Genomic DNA, 20178 nt, shown 5'->3' with positions numbered 1-20178 from the left:
CGCCCACTGGCGCTGGTCAATTCTCCGAGCGAGGTTAAGACCCTTCGAAGGCGCGATAATCGCAATCAACGTTTTCGTCGTCGAGCTGTACAGCGGCTGCGGTAGCGACGGCGACGGCGACGGCGACGGCAACGATAGAATGGATGACTCTCCCTCGCGTGCGGAGCGGATCGGATCGGATCTCCCACTCATCCACTCTACCACTCTCTCCACTCTCTCCACGCTCTCCGACTCTCCATTTTTCCGGAAAGCAAAATATGGTATGTATGATACGACTGCGAAATGCGAAATGTTTCCACATTATTTTCGTTATCTCCGCTCGGAAATTGTTCATTAACTTAATGTTATTCTGCAAATAAGTACAACATATATGCATTGTCCATCTGTGCAATATGGGGATGGCTCAGGGAGTAGAGCTCAGTGTCTTCAGCTTTGGCAACTGAGAGTAGCGTGGAATATAATTTCCATTTTTAATTAGTGCAAAGAAATTCTATATTTATTAAATTAATGGCAATACTTGGTTCAGAAAGTATTCTTATATAATTCTTGTTGTGTGTGCAGCAGTTATTGAAGAAGAAACGGTTTGCCATTCTGAATATTTTCATGTATATCACACTGAATTGTGTGTAAGGTACTCAAATGAGCGTCCATTAATGCAGATTAAGATGCACTCGAATCTGGGCTCAGAAATGTATAGAATATAAAATATAAAATACAATCAGTTTGCAACAAAAGCTGCCGTTAATGCAACTCAGGAAGTGCATCAGATTTCTGACGACGACAATTGCGGCTGCTACTGGATTCACTTAACTAAGTGTTATTGTGCTCTGATTAATCTATGTATATTCTAATTTAGATGATGAATGCATTCAGGCAACTGTTTATTGTACTTTGTTTGCGCATCTTGCGCCGACAAATTGTTGCACATACGAGTACGAGCTTGTGCCCCGAACCCTGTCATTTTCTGCTTTTTTGACAAGTACTTGACGCTTGCCCCAGTAGTAGCTGCAGCAGCGGCAGCAGCGGCGGCAGCAGCGGCAGCAGAAGCAGCACTCATAACCGAGAGCAGCGACATCGCAGCGGCACAATAAGACTGCTTCTGCACATTCGCATTGTGTGTATTTTTATTCGTTTAAATTCAATTGACTTTGAATGCTCCAGCAATGAAGGCAACAACACACACAGGGCACGGACAGGGACAGAGCCGGAGCCGGAGCAGATGCGACGTGGCCGTTGTCGTCTGTCACGGAGTAAATTTGAACGCTGTCGGCGAATACGGGCATCGGGCAACGGAAAACGAATGAGGGTCAATTAAGCCAATTTAAATTTAATAAACTTATGTATTATGTGCAAGAGGTTACTAGCCATAGCAATATGCCATCCGTATATGACTTGCAATGATACATCTACACATCTACATACATATATGACTGCCCGTACATACACTGGCAAACGAAGACCCGAAGTGGAGGGGCAATAATACTCGTATTTTTCTATTTTTGGGGAGGGTAGTACTCGTATTTGATGGAGAAGGAGAAGGAGATTGGATACAGATGCATGACACAGCTGCCACAGAAGGTTAAGTATCGTTTATAGATATTAATAACTCAAAACTAAACGATGAAGTGCATAGTTCAGAATACATTACACAACGGACGGATGCTTCGAGCTGTCAATTGTGAGGGATGCTGTGATGCTGTCATTCCCATCGATCCAACGATCCAGCAGAAGAACCCATTCTATCATTGCAGAGATCAGATCAGAACAGCAGTTCAAGGAGGGGTCACGGCACGGGAGATCACGGGTGAGTATATTTTGAGCACTTACCTTGTACATACATATCTTGTGCATTTTGGCGGTTTGCTTTCCTAAGTACTAGTGCCGCAGGAGTTAGGTTCGTGTCCGCAATACCTCCTGCTGCCCAAGTGCTTATTAAAGCGGCGGTGGTCCAACAGTGAAACGCAGTGTGATTAAGTTCCATTTAGTTATAATTTAATTGTATTTAATATTTCTCCTAATAGTTACAAAAACTATGTTTGACAAATTATACTAATCTTTGCATTTCTGTTTGTATTAGGTGTACTTCTTGGCAGAAACTCTCTAGCATACATACATACATACATATTTATAAGTACATATAATGTATACCATCCTCCCGCTGGAGAGGTGTCCGGTCCAGGTGGGAAAGAACACCGCAGAATAATTCAGACGAGGCGAATCCCATCTCGGATCTCGCCGAAGATGTACACATATGTGGTGGCCTTGCAATTGTTCTATATTATAAATGCTTAAATTACTCCTAGATGGGGCAACAACATACATACTCGTAGAAGCGAAAAACATATATCCCTCACCATTAGTTATGATCTATGTATATATGTACAGTTGTCGAGTAGATTTCACGGAGAATTTTCTATGTGCTGTTCTGTTCAGTTCTTCCGTGCGTTACCATTTTGAGTCCTTGACAAGCGAGCTCTAGCATGCTTCTATATGTGTGTTTAATCATGTATGTACATTGCACTTAGACCGACACTTAGGGCTACTTAGGCCTAGATAAATACAAGTATGTGGTAGCTACACTTAAACACTTCAGTTAATCAAATTGAAAATCAATAGGTAATACTTTTATAGAGGATATGGACATGATATTCTCACAAATGCGACTCCCGCAGAACTCTGCCGGGTCTGGAAGAGTGCAGGTCCTGTTTAGATTAAATGGATACAAGTTTATATGTTTATTTATATATCATGGCGTAAATTAGTTGCAATCGGTTTGCTCAGTTTTGCTCAGGGTTTGGCGCGCAACATTTACCTCGACCTCGACCTTGAGACCGAGACCGAGACCCCGTCCGGGGAAAGCGGGTTAGCTTAGCCTTAGCCTGGTTCAAGCAATGTTAGGCGGGAGCACAGTTCTTTTAGGATGTCTGGCGATATGTTAAGTTGACAGCGTGTTTGGAACCTCATGTCGGAAGAAACATATATACATATATGTTGGGTTGGGGACATGGGATGCGGATATGGCAGTGGGTATAAAGATAAACGATATGTTCTTTAGAAGTTTTTTCGTTCGTTTCTGATCTACCAGAATGTTTCGGTTTCTGTTACTGTTTCCGTTTCACTTTCGAGGGAGTTTTTAGTTGCAGATTCAGCTTTAGGTTCGGTTCATGGGATTAGACTTAGTTACAACAACAGATGACAACAACTATTTACAAAACGAGTGTATTCGTCTACACTTTTGGCATTGATTCGATGATGAATGCAATAAGTACACAAGATGCTTACGAGCTAGGAGAAGTCTTTCCTCAAACCATGCGAATAAATACGTCTAGCTGCTAGGATACGTTATTCGTTACGTTACGGTACGATATCAATGCATTAATACAGTTCCACTTTGCTCTCGATAATATGTTGCTTTTGCTTTTGTTTTTGTACACTCAGAAGTAAGTATAGGTATATACGAGTACGAGTACGGTATGTAGCATTTGATGTATGTATAGATGCGTGTGACTTGTGTGTGTGTGTGTGTGTGTGTGAAGTTTATATACAACTTTCCTGTATGCGATTGGAAGTGGTGACTATCTCGGGCCCGGTTCGAAATCGGTATTCGCTCAGCGAGGACGTCACCGATGGATGGTTCGGACTGAGCAGGCTGACCTCCATGGGCTGCGGTGTTAGATGATATGAGGATGAGGGCGTCGATGTGCTCACACTGTAGTTCTGCGTGCCCAGCGGTGGACTACAGGTTGTTATGCCCTTCCTATTGAGGGTTGCATAGCTCTGTTCAGGCGAAAGCGGGGAAAGAGAGAGGAAACCAGAAATGAGATGACACCATGATTGAAGACCAGATCCCAGCCCATCACCAAAGTCCCCTCGAATCTCGGATACTTACGATCTGCTTGCTGGGCCGAAAGGTGTAGTGCAGCACCTCGTTGCCGGAACTGCTCATCAGCCCTATACTGGACAGTCCCTCCGGCGCGCCCACTGCCTCGCAGCTGCCCTTCACCAGCTCCGTCTCCCGGACGTAGTCGCGCTGCATTAGGCGAGTCGAGGGGCTGGCAAAGCCCGGTGGCGACACCAGACTTTTCAGTGGACGTTTTTCTAAGGAGCAGGCACATTTTACTTAGGGAACAGTACGGGCTGTGATGTGATGATGACCACTTACCATACTGATTTGGTATAACATCGGGATCTGTGTCGTCTATATCGACCTGATCGGCAAGCGGACTGTGCCGGGTCCGCGCCGTCGAGCGAAGCGTTTCGCTGCCCAGGGCCACCAGGCCGATGGGAGAGCTCCCTTTGACCCCGTCCATGCCGACCCCAACGCTTACTTCCCCCAGGTTGGCGCAGTCGACCGCGTTGCGATTATCACAATTAAGGGGCAGCAGGCTGTGATGCGGCTGGTGGTTCCCCTGCTCCGGCTGCCCGCCGTGCCCACCCGGATGCAGTGGGTCCAGCTGGCAGTCCGCCGGAATGCTCAGCTGCGTGTGCTTCGCAACCTTCAGGTTGTTGTCGGTGCGCCTGCAATTTAAATGAGGTCATTATAGCAAAGCCAAAGCCAAAGCCACACCGATTAGCCATTGGCCATTAGCCATTAGCTAACGCACCGATTAGAGAACCTCCTGTAGATGGCAGCGAGCATGATGCAAAAGATGGCAAAGAGGAGGCCACAGAAAAGGGTCAGACCTGCCAGGAACGGCGACAGCGGCATGGAGAGACCCGTCGAGGCACCTGTGGATCCGCAACTCAATTATTACAAGGCAAACTCCAATTGGAAGCACTCTCATAGTCTCACCCGTGAACTTGGCCACCCCCTTGAAGTTGATGTCATCGATTATGGTGGGCTCGGAGCGACCCTTGGCATTGACAGCGAATATTACCATCCGGTACGTGGCAGCCTGGTCCAGATTGTCAATAATAAAAGTGACCGGAGTATGCTGAATAGAATAAAAAAGGAATTGCGAAATCAAGTAACAACTTGGGTACCCTATATATTCCGGAAATCATGTGTTATGAATCATGTTACCCTTACTCTACTTACCGAAACTGTGATATTCCTGGCCAATCGCAAGGTGTTCAACTCGACCAGCTCCAGCATGAAACCCTGAGGCAAGCCACCATCAAATCCCTCGATGCAGTCGACTTGCAGGGAGTCCACCGATTGATTGGTCACCGAACAGTTTTGCAGGGGAAAGGGCCGACCTGTGGGTAGAGTTATGTTGAGCCCGTACAATGTAGAGCCTGGTCGGTGCTTACCCGCTGCGACAATTTGAAAGACGCAAGGACTCTTCTGCATGCCAATAGAGTTCTTGCCCCAGCAGGAAATTGTGCCATAGTCCAGATCCGTGCTGGGCGTGTAGTTCAGTCGCGACATGCCAGTCTGCAAGGGAGCGTATCGATAGCGTATCGTGGAGCGACCACTAACAACTCTATTAAGTGTGTGGCTTACCTCAGTGGAGTGCAGGCGAGCGGGCAGCTCGGTTTGCTCCCCCGACGAGTTGAAGGTCCAGTGAAAGGAGTCGGCGGGTGGCGAGGCGTCCACCTCGCACTTCAGTGGCAGCGTCTCGTGCTTTAAGGCGCCCAGCAGCTCCTCGTGGTCGGTGGCACAGATGGGGGCGTCTGCCGGAGACGAATAAATAATTAGAACACTTATTGAAATATTTAATGCCCTATTAGGGTGGCCGAGAATAAATCTCAATATGCAAGCGCCTGTCCTAGCCACCAGCCACCAGCCACCAGCCGAGCGGCTCTTTAAACTGGCTTGAATTAATTTCGAATTTGGCTCCAACATTTGGCCACTGCAATCCCTGCCGCCTGTCTAAGCCCTGCTCCCTCCTCTTCTGGTCATTTGGAATATCATTTGGTGCCAGTGCCAAGGCAATGCATTCATTGCGCCATAATCTTGGTCATTAACGTGAGCTGAGTGGGCTGAGTGGGCCGACGGAAAGGGCATGGAGGTGGTGGGTGGTATGTGGCATGGTATGGAATGCTGAGGCTGACACACCTACTGGGCTTTTGTTTTTGGCTTTGGGCCAGAACGGGGCAGTAGAATCCGAAGCCCCCACTCTAAATACATTAAGAGCCATTCAAACTCAAGGATTAAATTGGAAATTACATAGACGTTAGTTCAAAGCCAAACTTTGGTGACTTCGAGCATGGTGAATGGTACGGTGATGGGGGATGGGGATGGGTATGGGGATGTGGCCGAGACGGCCGGGATTTGGCTAGCGTTTACTTACAGCGTATGCGCAATGTGACCGGATTACTTGGGCCTTTGCCCTCAGAGTTGACAGCGAGGCAAGTGTAGTCACCGGCCGAGGCACGTGAGACGCTCTGCAGCACCAGCGACTGATCCGAGAGGATGACGCCGGCGGAGATGTTATGCTGCAGCTCCTTGCCCTAGATATTCGATATATGGGTATGGATGGCATAGAGGTTGCACAGTTGAGAGGTGAATTCATCAGAAGGAGGATAAATATAAAGTTTTCGCTTACGTTGTGGAACCAGGACATCTTGTATGGTTTGGGATTCGATTGAACGACGCACTCGAAGTACGCGTCGTCCCCCTCTTTGATGTCGTCCGGGTTCAGGGATGAGCCAATCTTCAGCGTTGTCGTGGGCTGGACTGTTTGGAGGACAGAGATATGTTTTCCCAATTAAGTTTCACCCTCTCCTTTTCAGACTCGCTGTCTCCTTTCTCCTTCAGCACTTACAGTGGACAATGAGACGCCATTTGTCCTCGATGGCGCTGCCGTCGATGAATTGATTTTCTGCCCGACATGTTAAATATTTGCCATCGTCCTCGCGTCCGGGCGTAAACGTCAGTATACTTAGAGATTGATTATCGGGTTCATTAAACTAAAAAAAAGAAACGCAAACAGAGTCCATTAGGAAATGAATAATGAAACGGAAAGAAAAGGAAACGAAATGAAACGAAACGAACAGAACAGAACAGAAACGAAAAGAACGGCAAAGAAAGCCAAGGCCAAGACCGAGACCGAGAAATAAGCGAAAATGAAAACGAAAATTGTGGCAATTATAAGCAACGCACCACCTCTTCTACCCGTACAATATTAATTTGTGTTTAATTAATGAGCCCGAGACTTTGTGCATTCGAAATGAGTGTTCAGCTCCGCTTAACTTAACCCGAATCGAACCAACCCGAACCGAACGGAGCGAACCAGAATGGAACGCGAACTGGAACTTACGTTCTTGGTGAGCTTTTTGAGCTGTTTACTGCCCTTCCACCAGGTGATGAGAGCGGGCGGCTTAGAGCCGGAGCTCTTGCACTCAATGTCGTAGGTACGATCGGCGGAGACGAAGCGATCCTTGGTGAGTATGTGGACCGCCATGGGTTTCACTGGAAGCAAATCGAAACGAAAAGGTCCCTAGTAAATAAATCCATACTTCTGTGGAAAATACCTCTGCGCCCCCTGTGCCCCCTGTGCTTCCACTTACGATTCACATCCAGTATGACGACCTTGTTATTGGGTGGCGTCAGGTTCGTGTTGCTGGCCACGCACACGAGCCGAGAGTTGAGATGCTGGCGGCCCACGTTGGGGTAGGACAGGTGGTTGATGGTCTTGCCGTCGGGGCGCTGTTCGAAGGATTCGTCGATGGCCGTGTTGTCCAAGTACCATGTGACATTGGGACGCGGTCGACCTGGAGACACACGCAGCGTAGAAATAAGCACATTCAGAGCTGGGGACAGGGATCTTACCGCCTGAGACCTCGCAGGACAGGACAATATCGTTGCCCTCATTGAAGGACTCGACATTGCTGGCCTTTTCATGCCTGTTCTGGCCATAGATGATGGGTCTGTCTGGGGGCACGATGACAGTTAGATTTATCTTCAGATTCCTCGTGGGCGAATTGCGAAAATCGACTCGGCAGCGGTAGACGCCCTCGTCCTCGATGCGTATGTTGTCTATTTTCAGCTGGGCGGGGTGGGTGGTGCTGCTGAAGTGAGCGCGTGTCCCGAAGGCCAGCGGCGAGGACCAGAGGCGCGCCTGGCCGAACTGCCGCCCCCTCACATCGAAGCTGCAATGAAATATGGTTAGTCCCAGGCCCAGGCAGGCAGAGGCTGCATATGAAGCCCGCTGGCACCTTCCACTCACTTGTAGATGGGCTCGCCATCGCCCTCGCGGAACCAAAGCACCATGTACACGGCGTCATCGCGTTCCAGCGGCGAGATGTCGCAGGGAAGCATGGCCTGCCGGCCCAGCACACCCTGCACCGATGTCAGCGGCACCGGTCGGTCCAGCTCCTGGATGAGTTCATCGGGCTCTAGGTAGGAGGCCCGCACTTGGCAGGTCTCCAGCGTAACCAGCAGGAGAATCAGGAGCATCAGGAGCAACGGACCCATGCCCGTGCCAATGCCAAGGCTCCAGGGGAGCGAATAATGCAGCTTCAGTCGCCGCCATCGGCTGGGATGTGGATGGGGACGTGGCTCCTTGGGCTGCTGGCACATTATATCGATCGTTGCCTCGGGATGCATGATATGCTTCTGCTCTTCGCTTTCTTGTTTACTGAAAGTTGTCGCTTGTTAAGACTCTGTGTCTGTCTCTGTCTCTGTGTCTGTCGCTGCCTCTGGCACTGCCTCTGCTCATATTTATCGAGTGCTTATCGCATTTTCATCCATGTTTTCCGCAGTCAGAACGGCCGTCGTGCACTAGCACGCCCAGCCAGTGGAGTGGAGTGGAGTGAAGTGGCGTCGAGTGAGGATGATTGGGATGTCCTTTGGCTGCATAATGCAATAATTCAATTCATTAGTGGATAGGAAGTGAAGTTCCATTCAGGAGAAAAAATGAGAAATATTTGTTCAGTTCAGCTCTATTGAATTTTCCCTTTTACTTCTCTATCTGCTAAATATCTGCTTGTTTTATTCAACGCATAACATTGATAAATAAGTATTCTCGTCTCATACAAACAGATCTAATAAACTGGGAGCTCGGAGCTGTGTATATAGTATTTGAATTCATAACAAAATACATGCAACTCCAACTACAATAAATAAAATGTAATCCAATTCAAATATTTGTGCAGACAAACATTTGAAATATTTATGTACGCTTCATCAAAATAGCCGAAAGAGGTTTGTTTTTCACAGATTTCGCAATTTTTAGGACATATATGCTTTACAATACAGGCTGTTTATTCAATAAATTCTTAATTTCAGGTCTTTAAATTTCACTTCATCTAAGAGACAGTTGAATCAGTTGAGATAACAGTTAAAGAATGAATGAGGAACGGAATCCACTCTGGTGGCAGCAAATCGAGATTGTGCTGCATATCTTGAGGCGTTTGGGAAAACTTCATTCCATGGAGGACTAATTATCTCGCTGAGTATAAATACGGATACGACCCCAAGGCATTCATTATCCCAGATCCAAATGCTCAGTCAAACTTCATTGGGCCAGATCCAAGGGCATTCATTTGAATACTCGTATGTGATTGTTTGCCTTGTTCAGCGTGTCCATTGTGTGCATGGCCACAATTAATAACCGCTGTCAATTCCAATCATTTCGCCAATAAATCAAAGGTATTCTCGAGAACAATGCCTGGTATCAACTGGCTGGCTTCAACACTTCCCACACGTTTTCGCGAGTATTATGATTCTCTAAAATAGCCAAATAAGTGTTTCTAGCCGTTTTATTGCTTGGCTGTTGCAGGGGAAACAGTAAACTCGGCAAATGCCATTTTCTAAATATATTCATATTTCTACTCATCCAAGGAATGGGGTTCTGAGCTCATGACCAGGTCGGAATTCATGACGCATCTTCGGTCGACTCGTCAATGACTTTGAGTATACTCGAAGGTGCTCGCCGGCATCTCCCAATCTCAGGCTGTCAACGTAATATCTTTAAAAATGTGAAGTCATTTATTTGGCACATGGCTGGAATGGCCAAAACCAAAACCAAACAAAACTAAGCCAAAACTCAAAACTGACAACATCATTCGCATAGAGACAGAGACAAAGACAGTGGCAGAGAGAGGAATGCAAGGCAGGTTCTGGTTAGGAAAGTAACCATGATTGGCCTGGTCAGTCGCAGTCGCAGTCACAGTCAGAGTCGTAAAAGATGATGATGATGGCCGGAATCTGTCAGAGGCAGAAGCAGGAGCTGCCTGGGGGAAAGGGCTATCGCATCAGCATATGGCCGAGTATCCCGCTTCCACTGCCCAGATCTGCCCCTGATAACAAAAGAGAAAAGAGTTATGGGTCTGTTCGTAACGAATATCCGAGATTCCAGGCTTGTGGCATAGCTCATGCTCATGCGTCCACTCAAAGTTATGGCCATAATGCCCCTTTATGGCCTTTTAATGTTATAACTTAATTAATTATTACGATATTCCATTTCCCCCCGCCCTCAGAGAAAAATAACCAACAACAGCATCAATAAATGCTGCTCGTAAATATGCCTATGAATGTGATAGACAAAACACTTGGCCCAGACTTGAGCCTGGTCTACAAATAAAAAAACAAAGCAAAATACAAATCTGCGGCAATAGGCATAGGGCTGGGCTTTTTTACAAATGATACCCTCGCGAAGGGTAGTATAAATTCTCCTCCAGCAAAGGTTAATCTCGTGGACTATTAACATTATGAGGTTAACCAATTGTGACCAAATTGGTATTGAGGTGTAAAACTCTTTATAAAAGTGGGGTTCATCTTTTCTTAGATTAGGACATTGACTCTGAATTCTGATAATTTTCTATTCTAATATATATGTTTAGATTTTTAATCATTTTTAGATATTGTGTGCTTTATGATGGGGCTATAATACTCCCTTTTCAAATCGAAGCCTATAGTTGTTTCCATTTGTGTTAAGTTTTGGAAGTGTTCTATGTAAAAACTGTTTCACCATAAAAATGTTATGTTTGTCCACAAAGATCAACCGTGGATGAGGGAACAGATCAAACAATATTTGGATGTATTTGAAAGGGCATTTGGTGGCCTTCTGTGCCACTGCCTCGAGTATCTCTTCTACTGTTGGCCAGTTTTTGGTCATTCCAAGCCAACGAATGTATCGAATGCTGGACAAACTGATCGCAACGAACCAAACCGGTTATCTCAATAAACTTGAATTCCTGCTCATTTCAAATTCATTAGTTTTTATCTGTTTTTATTGCGACAGAGAACAAACAATGGATGCGTTGATTTATTAATTATTTATTTTCGTTTTACTTCGTTTTACAAATAATGAAATTATGCTTCCAGCGCAGACAATGCAGCAAAAAAGGCCAATGTAACGCAAACAAAGCGATTCTGTCCGATTGTCTGATTGAAGGTGTCGCAGAGAATAAAACCCGGGTAAACTTGAGATCTCAAATGCTTTAAATGGAATTGGAATTCACACTTGTAGGTAAATTTCCCTCCTGTGGTCATCATTCGGGGTGCTAAGCGTTTTCTAATGGAAGCAAATAAAGTGCCTGCTCCCCTTACTCCCATATCCATATCCAGATCCAGACCCATCGGCAGCAGTCGTAAACTTGATTTCTTATGCACTCAACTGAGGGGCCCCATGGGGGCTTTGTTCTCACATGGAGGTGCGAATTTTTCAACCCGAAAGCAGATCAAAGATATTTGCATGTTGGTCCCAGCCGGGCCGTAGCACTCCATCTTCACCTCCACCTCCGCCCAGTACTTCAATACAACTAACCATAGAGATTGTCTCTTGTCTCGTGACTCGTGCGAGGGGTGTGTTTCCCCGAGGAGTGCTTCAGGTATTAATGGGTATAAATAACTCTTTGATGGGCAGCCGGTTATGAGCGGCTGCGGACTTTAGTTTGTTTGGTTTGCTGGCCATTTGTACAAAACACCTTAGCTTCTATACAAAATATGACAAGAAATCAACCGAAACCGGTTTCGGCTTTCAGTGTAATGTGATTTCGTTGGGAAACGGAGAAAAAACACTGAAAAGTGTACGCCATGCTTAAAATGCTAAAAGATGTTTTCGGCTCGAGTGCCTGGCGCTGGGCAGGTTACTACTGCCTGCTGACTGTTGCCGGTTGCTGTGGTGTTGCTAATTAAGATTACAGACATCGATACTTTTCGGAACGCAGTGGCACGTTCAGATACATACATATACATATACATATGTGGGTACCTTATAAAAAGTTTGCCAGAAGGCAGCTTGAGCAGATAGCTCCCCAAAGTGCTACATCAACGCCCAGTGACAGCGGCAGTGGCAGCTGTGAGGGGAGGTGAGGTGAGGCTGGGTTTGGTTTCCTCTTGGCTTATTAATTATGTAGCTTAATTTGCGATTATGCAGATATGCATGGGCATAAATTTCGGGGAAATAGGCGGCCAGATAACTCACCTGCTAATGTATGTGCATATAGCCAAATGATTCCATTCAATATTCCATCGCGCTCTGTCCTAATGGATCCACTGTTTTATTTTATTTTATTTTCTTATCTTTTTTCTACTTGTTTTCTGTTCTGTTTGGTTTGGTTTTGCTTAGTTTTATTTTATTCCGATTCCCATTTCGATTGGGCTGCTGACCAGTCTTCTAATGAGGCCCAGACACGCCGTCTGCGCTGAACTGTAGCTGGAGCTGCGATGAAACCAGAGATAGATGTTTCAATGAAACTTCAAGCCAAGCCAACTTCTTAACGAGCCAACACTCGGACTGCCCTCCAGTCCAGTCCCACTCTGATTGCACTCTTAATTGGTTCGGATTTACGTTCACACCTCTGTACTGTCCGCAGCTCAGTTTCGATTTCGATTTCGATTTGGATTTCGCTAAGCGCACACTATCCGCACAATACAGCACAATAAAGCATACAATACATTTGTCATGTTGCCAAGTGTAATCAAGTGCCACTAAAGATCTCTCGAATCTCTCTCGTTTTGACAACTATTACCATAACAAATCAGCGCGCCTGCCGGTGACAGGCCAATTGAACCGCACCGCAACACACCGGACGTCACCGCACAGTACCACACTCCGAGCGAGGACAGGAAACAAAAATATTTACACGGCACTATCGAAGGGCTGACTGCTTCTGCTTAGGAGAGTGGTAGGAGAGGAGTAGGAGACAGAATACGACGGAGAACAGAGCATTGTGGACGAGTCGGAGTCACCGAACAACAACATTGGCGAGGACGAGCCTGTGTGGGAAGAGCCTCTGAGGCCCGTGCCCGTGCCCGTGCCCCTGCCTGGGCTATATCCTTGTGCCTCTGTTCTCCTTTTTTATGCCACAGTCGTAAATTCCAATTATCGACGAAGTCGGGGCACGGCAGCGCCTGCGAGAGCGACAGTGACAGTGGCACCACAAACCGAGCAATGAGCCTGTCGAGTGAGGCAGATTGGAGTGGAATGGCACGGTGTGGAGTGGAGTGGAGTGGAGTGGGCTAGAGTGGTGTGGAGTGGAGTGGAGCGGATTGGTTTCGAGTGGTACAGGGGCAAGGGAATTTAAGCGATTTCCAAAGTCAGGCTGGGCTACTACAGTCGTACTGTTGCTGCTGTTTCCGATAGTTGTGGATTTTCACAAAATTTATACGATTTTTTGAGTAATCCTTGTGCCGCATCACATCAGGTAATGCAACTGAGTTACGGCTTCAATATTCGGTTTTGATTTCCGTTGCCGGTACGATACGATTGTGCAAAAATACCGGCAAACCGAACGAGTCGACAGACTCTTTCACACTACGGGTACGGGGACGAGTACGAGTACGAGGCTCAGGACTGGAGGCTGGAAATGGGATGGTTGGAACCGCACTTTGGTCATTGGATACGTTTGGTATTAACGAATCATTTACATTTATCACTCTCGATGGTTTCATTAAGCACTTCAGCAAATCCTGTATCCGAATACAATGCCAGCGCCAGCACCAACACCAACACCTGTGCACGCGCTCTACTCACATATACGAAGACACACGGCGGCGCCTGTAGTGGTACGAGCCCGAGAGTGCGTGCGAGTGGTTGTGTGTGTGTGTGTGTGAGTGCGAGGGCCGCTTTAGATGGATACCCCGAAGCGAACGGATTGGGCTACATTTCCACTTGGGACGCTCGCGTTTTCCGTTTTCCGACAGCAACTTGTGTACCGTTATAGCTTCGCCCGAAGAATGCCCAGAGTTAGTCGTTGCGTTGTCTGCTTTGATTTCTTTTCGAAATTCGAACTACGAAACCCAAGCAAAGAGAGCGAGAGAGGAGCGCGCGTGGCCGAAGAGACCAGCATGTGAAATACGAATCGGAAGAGAGCGCTCGCTCGAAACTTGGCACACGATATTCGAGCTCAACAGCAGAGTGGAGTGCGGCATTTCGTAAATTGTAGGCCGAAGCCGGACTATGCCATGGCAAATCTTTAAAGCCAACAAAAACCAGACAACAAAACGGCAACTGACAAATTTCCACCTCCCTGCCTTCTGCCTCCTGCCTCCTGCCTGGTCATTTATGCGTGAAGATTTCGCATCAAACTGGAGATATTCCCTGCGACGGGCGATAAAAGTTGTCGCTGTAAAAGTAATTAGAGCTAGACACGATTACTCGACAGAAACACTCTGCTTACCCGATAACTAATTGTTTCTACAAATTATTGGTGGTGCTATTCAAATTATATGGGAAAAATAAATAGGAAAAAGTACTTTACATACCTATGCATACGCCGTAGTACGATTAAGTATTTAAGCAAAACCATATACGAATCATACGAATAGATACAAATGAGCTTTTAAGAGGAAAAGGAAATATAAGAATTTACAAAAAATGTTCATATTTGTTACAGGTTTTCTTCCATATATAAAAGGTTACCTAAACGAAAATTAGAACCTTTCGCAGGTGGTACTTTTTGATATTTTATTACAAGCGGTGAGAAACTGATGGAACATTTGACCCTAACTAACTAAAATAATAGTATACATGCTATGTACAGAGCAATAAAAGTTAAGATAACTACGGCTAGACACGATTACTTTTCGGACAATATGTAAAATTGCTAGATAGGAATAGTGATTCCATATAGGAATACACACCATGTACACAATGTAAAAATATAACAATTTATTGATGTTTAATATGATTAAATTTGAACAATTTGATTTACAATATCAATATTTCGCCCAAAAAGAGCACACACAAGAAATGAATAATGAAATAATATCTGGGTAGGATGTGAGATGGGAGTCCGGGAGCGGAAATGTTATTCAAGATGATTCCTTCACTTGCCAATTCAAAATTAATTAAAGCAAACATCCGTGGCTTATTCACGAATTATTCACTTATCAATCAATATGTTTATTCTGTGACGAGCCAAGTCCATAAGTTGGCGCAGCATTTCAAGTGGATTTCCATACACTCCTCCCGCACCCCCACCCCCACCCGCACCCCCACTCGCAGCCGCACTCGTACTTTTATTTGGCGCAAAACATTGGGCCTTAATTCTGATTCGGCCAGATGTTATTCATCATGTGAGAGCGGCGGCACTGTTGTTCTTTATCAAGTGATTGATGCGCAATATCCACACAATTTGATACGGAAAGAAAGTTGTAGTGAAGGAACGCACGGGCAATTTGCGCTAGCCAGCCCCAGCGGGAAGAGCGCCCCCCAATCCGAATCCGAATTGACTTTTGTAGATCGAGTCTGTGAGATATGGCTGCGGCACGGACAGGGGAGTGGCAGTGGTCCGGGTGCACGGCCACCCAAACGAATCCGCGGCGGAGAGTGCAATCACCTGGGAATGGGGAATCGAACTCCATTCGATGGATGCCCAGTCGGGTCGGGGCGGGTCGGTGCCATGCTGTGCATTAAATCGTTAAAGTAACATATACAAATTAATGCAAACAAATACAAAATACACGAGCGCTGGGCTGCCGAAACGCATTCGACTCCTCAATCGCGATCTGAACAGATTCGAAAAACAATTCTTCTCGGCTTCTCGGTTGCTGGCGAGTTTGTTGGTGCTCCAGATCTTGTCAATAGTTACGACTTTCTGATGTGCCACGGAATGCTAAACAGATCAAAAGCATGGCACGTGGATGCGCCACCCCAACGTCTCCCACCAACCCCACCTTCTCCAGCTGCAACTCCAACGCGGACTCCCAAAAAAACCCCGTCTGACAGAGATGAGGTGTGAGAAATCTCAAGTGAGATGGCAGTGCACTCAGTCCCAGTCCCACACCCACAAATACCCATGGTAGCCGTAGCCGCAGCCGCAGTCGCATCTCCCACTTCCCATCGACTTGGCTTTTATTTTGGACTTAGCACTAGGGATTTGTGGTTTATTTCTGGCACCGGTACTAGGACTGCGACTGGTTGCAGCACAGTTGCTGTGGTATGGGGCGGTGGGCTGGGCTGGCTAGCTCATAAAATAGGTGTGGTCATATCATCAATAAATATTCTTTGACTGCTGGGCCGTTCAATAAAAAGAAGAGCAATGAGCAAATTAGGAAGAAATACACGGAATGTTTAGAATTGAAGAGAATAAGTTATGCGGGATGCAATGTAAAAATAGCAAGATGCATCTCCACCACGTAAACAAACCGCACTAAGATGCATCTCTGTTCGAGTGTGCGAGTGTGAGAGTGTGCTAGTGTGTATCTGTGAGTGCCTAATGGAAACACGAAACGGTGCGATCGCGTGCGCTGAGCGAACAACTGCCAGCGATAGTGCGGACCAATTTCTGGGAAATCCAGGTCCATTGTGTATTGTAGCCATTCACATTCCCATTTGCATTTGCTGGGCATTCGTCATGGGTCGCAGTCCCATCATACCAGTCCCCTCCTTAGAATATCTCTATGCAAAACTGGGGCCGGCAGCAGCAGCATACTATATACTTCGCCTTAAACGTTTAAAATCTCATTTCTAGATGCCTTACATGTGTTTCTCTCGGCCCGAACATTTATTATACCAATCTCGGAACTGAGACTGTGTCTCTGTCCAATTTACATACGAGTATGATGCCAAAAGCTGGGTCTGTTTTGGCGTGTTTGCGATTGGTCTTTAACGAATTGCTTGTCGAAGGCAACAATTAATAGCAGCGGCCAAATTAGTGGCAGCTCCGCCGTCCGCTGATGACTTAATGACAACTTCCTAATAAAAGCCAAGAATTTAATCAATTTATTAAGCTTTTACATTGGAGATACATGCGATTATTTGGCCATTAAAATTTACATATCAATGGAAGACACTCGCTTACACAATCCCGCCTTACATTTGACTCTGCCTTTGTTGCGGTGCTCCGTAGGAGGACAACTAATTCATAAATATCCCATCAATTTGTATGCAAATAACACCGATCAAATGAGTTATAGAACCAATAGAGCTTTATACATATATGTATATATGTGAATAATAATGTCGCTGAATGAGTACTGTTTATATATTATAAGTAAATCGTAATTCCGTTGAGCCATAGAATACAATAAAACCTTTAAATCTGAATGCAGGAATTCACTAATAATGGATACTTTATGTAGGAATTACAATGGAAAATTTAAACGAAATCTATTTCTTCAAGTGAACCCCTTGTCTGTACCTTCGAGCGTATCTGAGCTTCGGCTATCAGCGATTGTTCCGTGCCGCGGCTCATTTACGTTTATTAGAAATGATTTTGTTTTGGAAACGGGCCTGTTCGACCCTGTAGGATGGAGCAGACTAGCGTGGCTTTGGATTTTGGTTGGATGGATACACATTGATTCCAATGAAATCCATACATCGCATCGATTTATCGCTGCACACATGCCATCCAAACCAAACCTTAATACGTGCTTAACTGTAACATTTCAATTTGCAATTTTCGACTCGATGTCTGTCCGGGCCAACGCTCGTCTCTCCGCCTATCTGTCTGCCTCTCTGTCCGTTACGCACTTGCCACGCCCTTCATGCTAAAATGTTTTTCAAACATGCAAAGATCATTTGCGAACACAAAAAGATACACACGCATACACTCCCACGGAGACGGAGACGGAGACTGAGTAGCACTCAAGAACAGCCAAAGCACGAGCCAGAGGCAGAGCTGGTGCCAGTGCCCACGACCCAATGCTCAGAAACCGAACCCTTTGACATTGTTAAGTTTGGTGTTTTTTTTTTTGTTTTGTTCTGTTCTCGACCCGTGCGATAGAAGTATATGTATAATCAGAATTCGTAGGCACGCATTTTTGAATGGGCCACGACGGAGCGAGCTCCCTTTCCCCAACATCCACCAACATCTCCCACCGAAAAAAGAAAAGAATAACAGACATTGTGCGACGGCGGTGTCGTGCCTTATATGAGCGGGACACGACGAGTAACGTATCGTAACGTATCGTATCCGTATCCGTAACCATCGCCCGCTCAACGTATGTTCCCAGATAAGATACTTTATTGACATTGCGTGTCTAAACACTTTACCGCTACGCTACGCTAGTTATTGTTGCTGTCGTATTTGATTGCGATTGTGCGCTTTAAGCTTATTTGCATACTCATATTTCTTCATTCGGCCCGTTCCCGAGTGCCCCTCTGCTGGTCTATCGGTCTGTCGGGCTGTCGGTCTGTCAGTTTGCGTGTTTCAGTTTAAGCCACACACGAGCATGTGTATCTATTAGATAGATTGGGCAAAGCAGTTTTAATCAGAAGAAACACACTATTTATTGGGGTTTAATTTGGATACACGAAGTGTCCATGGAATATTCACCTGATCGCATGCAGTCAACGAATACTATATTAATAGAATCAAGAGAACTACAGGTACTAACAAAGAAGTTATCCCAATCTGGGATGCTTGTCAGATACTCGCATCTTTTGTAGCAGAAGATAAAGATTGCTTAAAGTGGTTACTCAATATATTTTCTACCTTTAGCCCTAGATTATTTTGACTGATTTATAAAAGAACATTTTCCAATTTCTTGTGCTCTTCGCCTCACGTGACAAAATCAATTTGAAATACAGACATTAGTACAGCTAACCACCAGATATAGAGGCAAATACGGCATTTCCCTTGGTATTCCGCGTATTCCCTTGGTAATCCGCGCTACGCTGTGCTACTAAATCGATTAAACTCCTCCGGATACCGACGAGGCCGGCGGCACGCTGCCCCTGGATCTGGTTTTCTGGAAAGGAATATACAGGATTGTCAATGGGAATCCGAATCTAAGTCCATGGCGTCTAGGCAGGGATCGCAAGGACTGGGACAGTGCCGTGACGCACCCACCACGAACATTATGTCCTGCGGATTGATGCTGTTGTCCATGTCCCGCTCGCACTCGCTCCCTCCCACCCTGCGGATATTTCGAAAAGACTTTGATTAGTATTGGATCTGAGTTGGTGTCAGCGCTCTTTACATACTTCGGCTGATCACTGCAACGGATGATCAGGCGGCAGCGGATCTCCAGCATACCGGCCGGCTCAGCCCCATTACCCAACACGCACGTGTCCACGTGGATGATGTCACTCATCCCTGGTTCGATGCGCTCTGTGACCATGGTAGGGAAGGCTATCTCTCCGTTGCCCACTGCGCGATCGTCGTACTTTACCACGAACGTCATGCCGCATTCCTCGAGGGTGTGGCGAAGGGCGTTGGGCTCCGTCTCGAACTGAAGACCGCTGCCCGGCTTGAACTCGTTGACATTGATCCGGCTCGAGGTGAGGGTCAATGGCATACGATTGAAGTTCACATCGATCACCAGCCGCTTGGGGTCGGCGATTTCTACGCCCTGTGCCTCTAGATTGGTGACCACGACGTCAAAGATAAATGTCTGAGGCGGTTCCTTGATCGGCTCCATCTTCAAGCAGGAAGCGCTAAACTTTGGTCGGAATCACTGGCAATCGCGAATTTTGTTGAGAGAATTAGGTCTGAAAAAAATAAACTTTGATTAAAGAAAGCATTTCAGATACGACTACTTCGATGATTCGGAAGAGCATCGATATATGTACATCGATTGTTCGACATATAGTCCAACATTCCCAACATCTATCTATCCGGCATCTATCTATCGACCGTTTATGTGTTGGTTTTATGTGCGTTATGCAGCACTACCCCTCGGTCGATTGCGTTTCTGCCTAGCTACGTTCTACGCGCCACAGGCTTCGGCTTGGTGTAACTTGCACTTGCACGTCAACTCCAAATGTAGGTGGTTGGTTAATAACCATTAGTAAATTTGTTTTCCATGTTCCTTATATAAAATTCATAGTCTTACGAGTGTATAGGTTCAGAAAGTGGTTGAGCTGGCTATTACAATCTCGGAGATCTCTGCGATCT

The 20178-nt window shown here is 46.0% G+C and overlaps 2 protein-coding genes and 1 long non-coding RNA gene across 5 annotated transcripts; 1 reads left to right on the top strand and 2 right to left on the bottom strand.

The window, feature by feature from the left end:
- The first annotated feature begins 209 nt into the window (after positions 1 to 209).
- On the top strand, positions 210 to 1793 carry LOC26532985 (uncharacterized). 2 transcript variants are annotated; one of them, XR_004470380.1, is made up of 3 exons: positions 210 to 260; positions 1513 to 1578; positions 1639 to 1793. It is a non-coding gene; the product is annotated as an uncharacterized lncRNA (long non-coding RNA). The 2 variants fall into 2 exon arrangements; XR_004470381.1 differs by having other exon boundaries at positions 1634 to 1793.
- Positions 1794 to 1973: 180 nt separating this feature from the next.
- On the bottom strand, positions 1974 to 14106 carry side-IV (sidestep IV). 2 transcript variants are annotated; one of them, XM_015182042.2, is made up of 17 exons: positions 13763 to 14106; positions 12318 to 12554; positions 8115 to 8740; positions 7718 to 8037; positions 7456 to 7659; positions 7206 to 7357; positions 6711 to 6855; positions 6492 to 6622; positions 6237 to 6396; positions 5447 to 5616; positions 5254 to 5377; positions 5039 to 5199; positions 4793 to 4934; positions 4605 to 4728; positions 4163 to 4518; positions 3890 to 4098; positions 1974 to 3777 (listed from the first exon to the last, which is right to left on the bottom strand). In XM_015182042.2, exons 3-17 carry the CDS (start codon positions 8492 to 8494, stop codon positions 3538 to 3540), a joined length of 3018 nt encoding a protein of 1005 aa, XP_015037528.2. In that variant the 5' UTR covers positions 8495 to 8740; positions 12318 to 12554; positions 13763 to 14106; the 3' UTR covers positions 1974 to 3537. The 2 variants fall into 2 exon arrangements, with proteins under 2 accessions (XP_015037528.2, XP_015037527.2); XM_015182041.2 differs by having other exon boundaries at positions 1974 to 2702.
- A 4716-nt stretch (positions 14107 to 18822) lies between these two features.
- On the bottom strand, positions 18823 to 19827 carry LOC6897413 (uncharacterized). Its single transcript, XM_002137529.3, has 2 exons — positions 19266 to 19827; positions 18823 to 19198 (listed from the first exon to the last, which is right to left on the bottom strand). The coding sequence occupies exons 1-2, from the start codon at positions 19700 to 19702 to the stop codon at positions 19054 to 19056; spliced, it is 582 nt and encodes a 193-aa protein (XP_002137565.2). The 5' UTR covers positions 19703 to 19827; the 3' UTR covers positions 18823 to 19053.
- Positions 19828 to 20178: the final 351 nt, after the last annotated feature.

This window comes from Drosophila pseudoobscura, chromosome 2 (genome assembly GCF_009870125.1).
Source record: "Drosophila pseudoobscura strain MV-25-SWS-2005 chromosome 2, UCI_Dpse_MV25, whole genome shotgun sequence".
In the NCBI taxonomy this organism is placed as follows: Eukaryota; Metazoa; Arthropoda; class Insecta; order Diptera; family Drosophilidae; genus Drosophila; species Drosophila pseudoobscura.
The sequence above is the reverse complement of the archived record's forward strand: the minus strand, read 5'-3'. Positions and strand labels throughout refer to the sequence as shown.